The sequence below is a fragment of the Pholis gunnellus genome (assembly GCF_910591455.1).
Source record: "Pholis gunnellus genome assembly, chromosome: 4".
Classification (NCBI taxonomy): Eukaryota; Metazoa; Chordata; class Actinopteri; order Perciformes; family Pholidae; genus Pholis; species Pholis gunnellus.
In genome coordinates this window covers 4,376,884-4,389,285 of record NC_136530.1, presented here as the reverse complement: position 1 = coordinate 4,389,285, position 12,402 = coordinate 4,376,884, and the positions used below count along the sequence as shown (strand labels likewise).

The following is a 12,402-nucleotide window of genomic DNA, read 5'->3' as shown; positions in this document are numbered from 1 at the left end:
TGCTTTCTCAGCTGTTCTTTCTGGTTGTGGACACTCCTTCCTACCATGTGAGGCAGAAAATATAAGTCACAAGGTCATCATGACTAATCCTAACCTCACACACAGACCCTTTTTTTTTCATCCTTGCACTTTCTTTCCCACCACCACCACCACCATGCTGACCCATGCCTAATTCTTTCCTACACGCCTTTATAAAGCAGGATCTCCGCCCCTCTTGAACCGTGACGTCACAGAGGCCGTTCAGACATCCGTGACTGGGTGGAAGTCACTCTGTGATTGTTTAGTTTGTCAGGTAACCGCCGTGTTTATGTCAGCCTGCTTCCTTGTTTCAGTTACAGCTGTAGAGTCATTAGTGAGATCTCTTCTGGTTCGCAGTGTTAACATTTTGTGTATGTACAACATTTTGTTGGAGCATGTGGATGGGATATTTATCTCTAGATTGAGCCAAATGTTTGTGTTTTATGAAGAAACTTGTAAAGTAATTGATCGTCTGATGTATGAGTACAGTCCTCTCCAGGAAACTTCCCCAGAAATAACAGCTACGCATCAAATCCTTTCTTGGGAGTTACTGAGACTCTAATGACCCCCTAAAATAAAGCGCTATCAAAACACAGTGAAATAAAGATAAACAGTGGAAACTTTGACAAAAGCAAATGGAGGCCTCGCCATGTTTTCTGATCTACTTTAACCTGAGGTCTGTACAAAACATAATGGCAGGCCCTTAGCGCCGGGCTTTAAAAGAAGTGTGGTTTGAAGGCCAACTGAACACGGTTCCACAGTGACACGTGCACACCTGTCTGAGGTTTGGTCATTTGTGGATCTGAATTATGTGAACCTCCTATGCAGAGCGTCACAATGAAAACAAGACTTACTGGAAGACAGAAAACCCAAACTCATTCACTAACCACTCTGGCTAACCTCAGAGACTGAACAGCACTTTGCAAGCACACAGATTAACTCACATACTGTATACTCTGTATACCGTACGTACACATGTACACGCTCTCAGGCACGTTTGCTGCATACTCTCGTTTTTTCTCTTTGTGGTTCCTCTCACTATTACACACACACACACACACACACACATGCTAATGTGCACAGTGCACTTCTAGGAAGAGTTGATTTACATAAAGTCTGCTTTTACAGCTCTTTACCCAAAACCCCGAACGTGTGTTCAGCCTTTAACCTATGCTAACTGTAAGTAGCCATTAGTCAGATTAATGGTCAGGGCCTTTGTCAAAAGGTGATAGCAATGCTAATGTACTGCTTAAAGTGGGAGAATCCCAGAGCACCCATGTGGGCTTAAGAAGAACCTGAATCTCCACACAGAAAAAAACCTAATTAGTCTCAAACCACAGAGACCTGCTGCAGATGGTCCACTCCATTCCAGGCTTACGGTCCAATCATGCGTTGACTTTTAAAACTTTGCAACTCCACAGACTCTACAGCTGATCCATAATTGCATCCTTATTTTGCACAGACAGGCATAGATCAAACCCATCAAACTTCTCCTCAGAATCCAATTGCTTCTCGAGATATTAAATGTGCAATGCTAAAGTACAAGGAAATATTTATCAATTAGTTTCACTCTGAAGCTACACTGCCTCTGGATTTTATATTATTATTTAGACAATCATTTTGTTTTCCTTGACTTGTTTCTTGCAGCAAAGCAGTTATGATATGAATTAGTCTGTATTTCTCAGTTACTTCCGCTTAAGGATCTCGAACACTTGTATCGTCTTGTCAGTTGCCTAGTTTTAAGGAGGAAGTTAAAGGTTCATTTGAAGGCTTGTTAATAGGTGCACACTTTTCTTCTGGGAGTGTGTGTTCCACCTGATCCACTGTAGTTTTAGATTAGCTCTGTAAAGTATTTTTTTAACCAAATAACTGCAGTTTTTATAATTTCTAACAGTTTAGACCTACTGCACCTTTTGTTTATATTGGCAGTTACGCATTGTGTCAACAATAGTGTCTACAATATGCTTGCACTTACAGAAAATATATTAGTGATGCATCATTTCCTGCAGCATGGCAAAGCTTTTTTTAACGTGCGCGGTTGTGATCATAACAGCCCAGGATCAGCTGATGCTCGCACATCTGGAACCAGGAGTCAGTGATGACTGGAATCATAAACCGAATAGGAAATTAAATCGGAATGATTACAAGATCTAAACAATGACAAATTCTGCTCATACGTGGTCTCAAGCGGCCCCATTACGATTGTCGTAGAGTGCATATGCGCATGTAAACGATGAGACGGCATGTCTGAGTGTTTGTGTGTTGTTGTCTGTGAAAACAGGCACGGATCCAGCCTTCTATGGGCTGGGATGCAATGAGGTGTGTTTGAGTATTTAAAAGAAGCTCATCAATGATTCATTCCTCCCCGTTGACCCTCTGTGGCGCACACACACACACACACAGATGCACACACACACACAGACACAGAGGATTCCCACTCATACCATGATGACACCATGGACAGGCGCCACTCGGTCTCTGAGAGCCTGACTCCCCCTCGGTCCGGCAGAGATGGACATTACAGTACCTTCACCGTGCTGACTTGATATCCCGTATTCCTGGTAGCTGGGTGTGCAAATGGACCCTCTATTCCCTTTTGTTCAGGAGATAAATCACATTAGTGCTGCTTTTGAATCATATATTCTGAAACAGTTAATATTGCGTCGCTGTCTTTGATCGGTATCTTTGATTGGTTGAAATAGCCCATTTCTGAACAGATTCCCAGAATATTCTCTCTTCTTTTTTTTTCAACAATTGCGGCCCCGGTTCCAGTAAGTGGGAATGACCATCAATGATGAAGTATGTGTGTGTGTAATTGTGCACAGATACAGAAGTAGTGTCTGACGCCTGGAAGACTCTGAACAGGCAAACCTTCAGCTTGCACTTGACCTGTTAATACATTCATGACCACTTCATCTGTCTTCTTCTTACTTAAGCTGTTAAGAATGTTTTTTTTGGGTTTGGGTGCATGGGAAGTCAAGTCTCTTTCAATGTTGATTAACACAAGAAAGCTGAATTGCGTGTTTCGACAGTTTTAACCGTCGACTTGAGTCTGCTGGGAACTGCATTCTCAGAAGTGACACACTGCCACAATTAGCTAATTAGACAACACTAGAGATGCTAATTTAGATATATATTTTTTCTGACAGATAGCCCACCCTTGTCGACCGATCAATAACCGACAGGATTAGCGCCTCTCGTGCAGCGGTGCTGTGGTTGAGGTTCCGTAAGAGCCGCCCAGCTGCAGCGATAGCCGATGCACAAACAAGGCTGAATCCATCATGTGTTGCAGCGTATGCGCAAAACACACACACACCTGAGTCCCCGGTTCACCTGTACGGGAGAGTTAGCAGCTACAGTGTCAACTGCATTGTTGTGCACTCGCGTCAGCTGAGTGTCTGCCTGGTATCGGCCACTCGGTCTGGGTTTCAGCACAGTAACGTTATAGCTTTAAACGTAGCAGTGCAGTGTGTGTGTGTCAACAGTTTATTTGCCTGTGAATAAATAATACGACTCATCAAGACTCGAGCTAAGTTCCCGTATCATGCATGCAAGCCACCTGCTGCTTAAAAGAAAGGTGGTTATTCTCCTTTAAGTGACAAACTACTCCTCTAAATTAAAAAAAAACATTTAATTGAATTGTAACTGTTGAACTGATAGCATTAATCAGTCTAAATGCTTGTTGGTTCACTGTTAACAGGTTAATTATTAGCATCTCATTGCTTCCTCCTTATGAGCTATGGATCATTATATGAATCAGTAACTATGACTTGAAGAGCAGACATTTCAAATTGAGCCTGTGCAGACAAATAGGACGACAGAAAGCAGAGTCTGAAGTAAGACGGGCAGTCTGTCTCTAAATATAATAATCATTAAACAGTGGTCCATGCCCATTAAACATAGCGGTAAGCGGCGGGGTGTGAGGAGCGGCCGGGTCGACAGCGCAGCACTGTTTACACTACAAATGCGGTTGAGTTACACCATGTACAGTAAAATGGGCCCGACTGCCAGTAACTCTAGTCACTTACCAACAAAAGCATCATTTCCTGAAAGCTCCTCCCTCCTCCCTCCCTCTTCTCCCCACCTCTCCCCTCCCCTCCTCGGCTCTCTCTCACTCACTCTCCAACCACCTTTCTTTTTCTTTTTTTTGTGCTATAAGGAACTAGTCCACAATCACTATGACCGAGCCCTCTATGCAAATACCTGACCGTCCTGCTGAAGCAGGAACTATGTTTTAGATGTGCCTGTGTCTCCGTCTGTGAGCTCATTGCCTCGAGGGTACCTGAGGTGGAGGCAGATGTGTGTGTGTATGTGTGTGAGTGTGTGTGTGTGTGTTTGAACCAGAGAGGAACTGTGACTAGTGAGAGTCCACTCTTGGGTGGAAGTGCACCAGCTGTGAAGTGAATTACCAACACTTTGACCAACACATGGACGAGGCTGTCGCATTCAGGGATCCAAGGTGAAGCAGGAATTTATGCTTCTTTTAACTCCCCCCACCTCCCCCCCACACACTGCAGCGTTTGGACCCATGTCTCTCATGCAGCTCTGGACTAAATTGTATTCACAGCTGGGACGACCGCTTCCCAAGGTACTGTTTGCTTCTTTTCTGTACTACACAAAATCAAGTCTGTCGTTTTAAGACTTGCTGTTATTTTGTTGAAAACTGTTTTTGTTTTAAATGTCACAGTCAGTAATGAATCTGTTGAATAAGGAGTTGTGCTGAACTGAAAGCTGCTTGTGTGAAGAGTTGTATTGTCCTTATTGAGGGACGTCTAGATATGACGAGTAAGCACTTCATTATCCACTTATGGTTATGTGTTTTTAATTTTGTACTTCCTTGAATGAATTGTGAAAATACTTCCTTAATATCAGAACACTAATGGAGGACGGCCTGTGAACTTGTGTTTAGAGCTTGGCCCACATTGGAATTTAAATAACACATTACGTTTTAATGAAATGTTAGAGAGCTCAACTACATAAAAGTCAAGATTTTGAATTAGTTTTTCATTTTTGTTTACAAAGGCTGGTTTCCTGAGCCACATCCTAAACTAAAGAACATTTTCAACATCCATTTAATTTGATTTTAAAGTAGGACTAGGCTTAATTCCTGATACAGACAACACAAATCTAGTCTTCTTGTTTATTATCTGCATACAACACTTATTGAAAGAGAAAAACACCAAAGAAAGCAACCCAGCCTTAGGATTTGGGCTCAAAGTTGTCCCATCAGCATGTCAGGCTGTGACTTTCTTAGCTGGCAGGCCAGAGTCAGTCACCCTCTGAGACTCCAGCCAGGAACTATGACAAATGATTATCTGCCTCACTCCTCGCCTTCTTCCAGTAAGTGCGAGAACCTGATATGTTGTCAGGCTAAACAGCACTCTTGTCTGTTTACTGGATGCCTGTTAAATACGGCCATTGTTTGACTGCACTGTAAATAGAACTGCATTGCTTTCTCTTTGTTGTTGGTGTTCGTGGAATTGAAGCTCAAAATCAGTTTAATGTCTTTATCAGTGCGAGGCTTGCTGAACCCATTTTCAGCATTTTCTGGGTGGTTCAAGTAGTTTTATTTTATTTTTTCTTCGATGAGAAAGTCAGTTTCTTTGTAGTCCTGTCTGACAATAACTCAGGCTACCATTGGTCCTGTAACATGGGACCATTTGCTGATGTTTCTCACAGACAAGCTGATGTTTTTGTCCGTAACATATGTAGTTAGCCCTTTAAGGATAGGATCACAATTCTCTTCTCAATTTGAAAAACATTGAAAGAATGTGTTCCAACCTTTAACTGAAGCTAATCTGAGGCTTCAGCAGTCAGAGTTAGTGTGTTTCAGACAAAGCTACAATCTTTTTAGTGCAATCTTCCCGACTATTGTTTTAAGATGGACTTAAATCAACCTGTGAACCCGTCCTTTAGGACCAGGGGTGCAGCACAGCAGCCTCTTGGTGGGCACATGTTGTCAGCTTCCTGGTATTACGCTAACCCTCAAGTATGACCTCGACGTGCAGTTTACGGGAAGTGAATAAACAATGATGGTGAGGATGAGTGAGAGCATTGGGGGGGGGGCTGATGATGAGTGGTGGTGGAGAGAATGGGGGAGCGAGAAAATAGAGCATGGATGCCAGAAATGCAGATTTCTTAAGCTGAAAATATTGAAAGCCGCCGCCTTGCTTATCTTGCATGCCCTCTTTACCAACATGTGGCCATGTCAGCACTAATTACACCTATTTCATAAGTGTTGTGGTAAATGTATTGCAAATCAATGGCAATTATAATTGCAACAGTGGAATAACTCAGGGTGGTGCGAGATGAAGAGACGACATAAGGGGGGGAGGATATCCTCGCTAATTATAGCCGGCTGTTAAAACCAATTCATGCAGTAAATCTGTCAGGTCTGACTTTATTCAGACAACAGGACAGCCGCTGCATCAGCAGGAAGATGTCACAGTACAGGTTTCATCTAGTTTCACTGCTAATTAATTTCAGTTTTCATGCAGGTCGCCTGTAGTGATGGCAAAACGGGAATATTCCACTCAGCAGTCCTTGATTCCACATCGTACGCTGCAGCTAAAAGGTTATGACATGGACGGTGTGATTGAAAGGTCCTCAGTTTGATTTGATTTTTTGTTCCTGTCTCTATGCTGTTAAAAAAGGCAAAACTGTGAAAGAAATAAATCAAGGTTCAGTGGGTCTGTAGTGCATATACTGTAGAAGAATTAAACATCTTTATGAGCTGGAGTTTAGTTTAGTTGTTCATCTCTTTTTGTTCTCTTGGTGGGATGTGACAGCCTCCTATTGCAGGAGGCATGCTAGTTGTTAAAAGTGAAATGTGTACCATATAAATATATATATATATATAGTATCATATAAATATAGTATTGTAGTGCTGTAGAGATGTCCTGGCATATTGATCATTTCCACAGACTTTATTTGGTGCTGAAATCTTCAAAAATCACACTATCATCATTTTAATGTTGTTTTTTAATACAAATGAGAATAATGATGTCAGAATTAACGCAACATTGTTTCTGTCCCATGTCACACTACTCTGTTTGTCTTCAACTGGATATAATTGATGTTGAAGTGCTCAGCGTGAAACACTGAATATTGATTAACTTGGGATTGTTCACAGGATAATCAGCCGGCACGCAGCTGTCATGATGATAAAGAAGTGTAGTCAAAGTGGCTGGTGTCCCAGCTCATGGTTGCAAAAGAGTAAATACCCTCCTCAGTTATCGGCAACTTACGAGCAACGAGCCCACCTTCCTGAGTCGCAGCGTGATCGTACTCCGCTGACCACAGGTGTGGGAAAGTGGTGGGTGACAACAGAGAGCGGGTTTATTTAAGGTAATATGAGAACCTGTGAATACACACTTCAACTACAAACCCCTCTCATCATCTACAATCGGTCTCCCACATAGAGCGAGAATAAATAGGACGTAGTAAACTGGTAATATGCGTCTACGAATGAACAAACTCAAGACTCTAAAGGGTCTATTATTAGAGCTGAGCAGAGGTTAAAAAGAAGTCTGCAGGAGTTTATTTTGTTTTACATGTGACAGCGTCTGCCCCTGTGTGCGAGTGCTGCGGTATGTCGCAATTTCTGCCTAACTGAGACGTCATCTCGCGTCAACACTCCCCTCACATCCACTTTTCTCAGCACTCAGGACGCAGGCTCACACATGCAATCATTTTATCACACATAAACACACACACACGTAGTTTGAGACCGTGTGAGTCATTTCCCGAGTTCTTCGTTTGTAGTGTTGTTTTAATTTCACAATCACGGAAGCCCACCATATTTTTTTGCATTCATGTCGGGTCTCTTTTGTCTTTTTTTTTTGTCAGTTTAAGATACAGGTTTAAACTACTCAGACACACCTCTGTGAATGCCAGCGCATCCTTATTGCACCCTTCTGTGGGCGACTTCCTCTTGGGACCAATCCAAAAACAAAGCAAATGAAATCTCTCATTTTCTGGCTCTTTCATCTGTTCTTTTATTATTTTCGCAACTTCTCACTCGTTGAACTCCGCTTGTCCCTCTTTGCCGGAGAAAATAAATCAAAATTTGCCAGATAGATTTATTTTGCTGGCGGTACCACGCGGATCATAGAGCCTCGTTACTTTCTAGTAGTCGGCTCAGTATTAGTTTCAGGCTCTCCTACACACACACACACACACACACACACACACACACACACACACACACAAATAGCGGAGCAGTTCTTTGAACCAGCTCCGTCGTTGGGCTGCCAGCTGGGACACTTGACATGGCAACCTCTATATTTTCCAGAACATATGGAAACACTATAAAATTCCAGGAGGCTTGTAAGCAGCAAGCAGTCCCTGGCTGGCTTTTACTCAGACTTGGCACCACATGAAGGCCTTCCTGTCCGGAGGTCGCTGGACTGGCCATGCCACTCTGATTGGCCTCTGTTAGATGGTCGGGGTTAGGCCAGACTTAACAATAATTTTCTTCTGACACCACGGCTATAACAATGTAAATGCAATGAAAATGGATCACCTCTCTTATTATTCCTCAGACTATCGCCTCAAAATAACATTCGCTAATTTGATTTCAGCACAGCTGTCGAGGAGAGTCAACCTGGGTCTTAAGAAAACAAACATCTAAATCATTTTAATCTACACTAGAAAGCATCAGTTTTGGCGTGAGACCTGAGACTTGTCGTTTGAATGTATTTTTTGGCCTGAGACTGTGTGACTAAAGGGTTCAAAACAAGTCGAGAAGCTTTTCCATGTGTTCTCATAAAAAACAATGGCTTTTTGACAAATTGGCTCCTCGATCAAAGCCCTGTGACAGGATAAGCTGATTTATGTCTGCATGTCTTCGAGCGTCGTTTGTGGATACAAAGACAAGCTTCTACTGTCCACAAAAGACTCGGTGTGCTCAACTATTACGCACCATAGCAAATCAATTCAGCGCTGAATTCAAAAGAGGCCTGACTGCTACTGGTCTTCTCAATAGGCTGGGGGCGGGGGGGAGGCCATTTTGCTTGTATTAAACAAAAGCCAATTGAACAAAGTGAAAATTGGCTTGGTACGATTTCTTGAAATAAGATGTAATATTTAGACCTTTCAAGATCAAAACACATCTTGAAACTGGCTGGGAAAACTCACTTTGAGCTGTATTTCACGAGTATAAGGAACTAGTGTTATGTGTGGTAACAAGCCTGTATTGCTCAAAAGTGGTATTTTTTCACATAGCAATATCTTTGCAATGTCTAGATACTGAAAGGTTACTTGTTAGGTGTCTTGTATCAACTGTTTTGACTTGTAAATAGACAAATATATTTGGTAAGACTTTGAGTGTTTGCAGAGCTGGTTTGCCAAAAATGCAGTGTCTGCTTGAAGAAAAGGAAATGCTTGGAGCTGTGCTATTAAAGCCCCAACAGATATGTCAGGGATGTGGGACACGCAGACATCTTGGCATAACATAATCCAGACAGAAAGGGAGACACACCGGTGGTGGTGTCTTTTCAGTTCCAGACCTACCGCATGAAAAGACACACACACACACACACACACACACACACACACACACACACACACACACACACACACACACACACACACACACACACACACACACTGGCCATCAATCAGGTTTTGTTGACTGCATGGACAAGGTCAACAGCTGATCCCAGAGTGGAGAACCTGGGATGGGGGTTGTTTTAGTCGGCTGATGATAAGTGTGGGGTGGTGGCTTGTTTAATAGCCCTCCATCCCACCACCTTATTCACACACACACACACACACACACACACACACACACACACACACACACACACACACACACACACTGACAGATAAGTCCGTATAGCATTCAGCGCTACTGCTTGTCAAGTTGACGTGGTTAAGCTTGTGTTACACATTTCTACATTACAAACAAGAGCCGTGATATTTTATTGGCGTTTATAGCCCTCAGGTTCTTGATTATGGTTTGCATTTATGCACATCCGGTTCCTTCGTTTCAAAGTCGATGCGTTTGTTGTTTTTTGATGCTTGAAATGTCTGAAATAACGTCTGTGGTTTAACACAAGCTTAAGAGATTTTAATGTTTTGTTCTATGACATAAAATACATCGGTAAATATCCCTCTATCAAGAAATGAGACTACTGAATGTCACTAGATCAGTAGTCCGCCTTTAGATAACTGGTTGCGTGAAGTCATGCGACTGTGCCGTAGCTTGTTTATAGCCTAACGTTAGCTTTTTACTTCTTCGCGTTTGCACTTCAAAAGAGATTATCTTGCTGAATAAAACGCAGAAGTATCATAACAGTTTGTATGACAGAAGATTTCTTATCTTAATCTTATTTTATAATCCAAAATCCTTTTAGTCGAGGGAACCAGTGCGATGCTAACTTCCAGGTTGGCCTAAAAAAAAAAAAACCTTCAGCACTTTATACAATGATACCATCATAAAAAAAGTTGCTCTAATGCTGAACCCTGTAAGGGGCCATAGTCGTTAACAACTTTTTGTGAAAATGCTCTTATATTCTAGTTTCCCCCAGTCAGCAAACTCTACAGTGTACGATAATAGGCGTTGATTTAAGTCCACATCTCCTTCATCGTTCTGCACCATATGATGCTATTTCTGCCCTCATTTAACTATGTGACAGTGATGATATCTCCCGAAAAAGATGTTGAGCTACGTGCAGATTAATATCAGTGAAAAGTAAGTGTCTTTTCCTGCTGCATAATTCTGTGGGAAAACAAAAACGAGGATAAACAAACCGTGAGAGGCTGATGGAGATGGGATGGGAAACGAGGGCAGCGGAGTATGAAAAGGTCTGGGTAAAGAATAAACCCGAGATGACAGCAACGTACGGGTGAGACGACGGGGTCATTCGAGGTGTGTGTTTGTGTATGCACGTGGGTGTGCGGGGTAGGTGGGAGGACTTGTTTTCTGGCCTTGGAAAAGCTGTTAGTGAGTGGGAGGGGAAAGCCCGCGGCCCGGCCTGCTCGGCTTGTCTGGGGCCTCGGCCTCGGCCTTGTGCTGAGGCAGCTTATCCAGTCTAACAGGATGTGGTCTAGGACTGTATACAGTTCCTTTTGTTAGCAGGGGAGAATATTAACCTCTAATATGTAGCACTGATGTAAACTAAGAGCAGAAGAAGTCATTTCTTTCTGCGTCAAAACTAATTGTGGGGTGTTTAAAGGTGAAAAGTCGGTAAGGAGACAAGTCCAGCGACAGCATGTTGATATGTCAACTGTTTCCAACATGCCAGAGAAACTTGTGTTGAGAAGCAGCAGCTGGCAACACCATGTGTGTCACAGGAGGCATGTGGCTGTTCGTTTATTCCTCTGGGAGACAAGAACTACAACACAGAGGATTTAACCAAATCTGGTGGAAAAAGAGGCACGACAAATCTAGTTAGAAACAGGAACGGCCACAACGTATTCTTAAAAGGACATGTGCTCAAGAACGCTTCCCATCTGATAAACACCACGTATTTCCACCCAAGTGGTCTGTCGTCATTAACAGGATTTGTGATTAGAAACCAGCCGTCCTTTAATAGTAAGGGAGCAACATTGACAGACAAAGAGAAGTACAAGTACATGGAAATGTATTTTTTTTATCAGGCTGGTGACTTCCTTGTATGGCAGCGCCTGAGCTTATCTTAGGTGTGATAACCAGTGTCACTGTGTTCGTTATATCAGGAACGGCTGCTACGAAGCAATCGTAGCTAATATTTGTTTTAGCCTGAATGTACTTAGATAATGGATTCTGTGGGATTTAGTTGTTTTTTTTAAGGAGGGGAGGTATTTTGTGACACTTATTTTCAGATTGCTCATCACACTGTAAATACATCAACCATAACAGATGATGAAGCCGAGCTGTTTGTGGGCGGTTTGTGTATTTTTTTCCAGTTCTGATTCTTAGAGCTGATAACCACCGACCTTCAAACCACAACCATCAAGTCGCTCTGCAGCGCTGCACTACAGACGGGCTTTACTGCAGTTCTTCACTGGTGTGCGCCTCCATTAATCATCGCCAGGCAGACAACTGTCATTATCCAGACACTCGAGTACAATTTACCGCTTCTGTGGGCACCCAACGTGATGAGCGGCACATGCATATGTGTGTTAAGCTCCTTTACGGAGATTTTCACAGTAAGTCTGTTAAGGTTGCGCCGCGTTATTGGCTAGTGTTTCTCTGGAGTGCCTGGCATTTGTCCGTGGTGTCAGCTTTACTGGGTCGGTTTTTAAGGGGAGGGATGCTCTGCTGGCTTTAGCATTCATAGCAGAGGAGAAATGGAAGGAAGAAACACGTGAAAGGCGAAACAGGAGCGTGGATAACTGATGTGCACATGGGCTTTCACACATGTACACACATACACACGCGTTCTTTCTACGTATTCT

At 42.8% G+C, this 12,402-nt stretch overlaps 1 protein-coding gene across 2 annotated transcripts in view; it reads left to right on the top strand.

The window, feature by feature from the left end:
* The window catches only part of sbno2b (strawberry notch homolog 2b), a 64,081-nt gene that overhangs the window by 25,805 nt on the left and 25,874 nt on the right, over window positions 1-12,402 (top strand). Inside the window, exon 1 of one of the 2 annotated variants that reach the window (XM_079158094.1) lies at window positions 4,342-4,606. The exons of the other annotated variant lie outside the window; for it this stretch is intronic. Coding sequence (XP_079014220.1) covers window positions 4,493-4,606 — 114 coding nt within the window. The 5' untranslated portion in view covers window positions 4,342-4,492. Of the gene's footprint in view, window positions 1-4,341; window positions 4,607-12,402 lie in introns of those variants that run through there. 2 annotated transcript variants of the gene reach the window in all.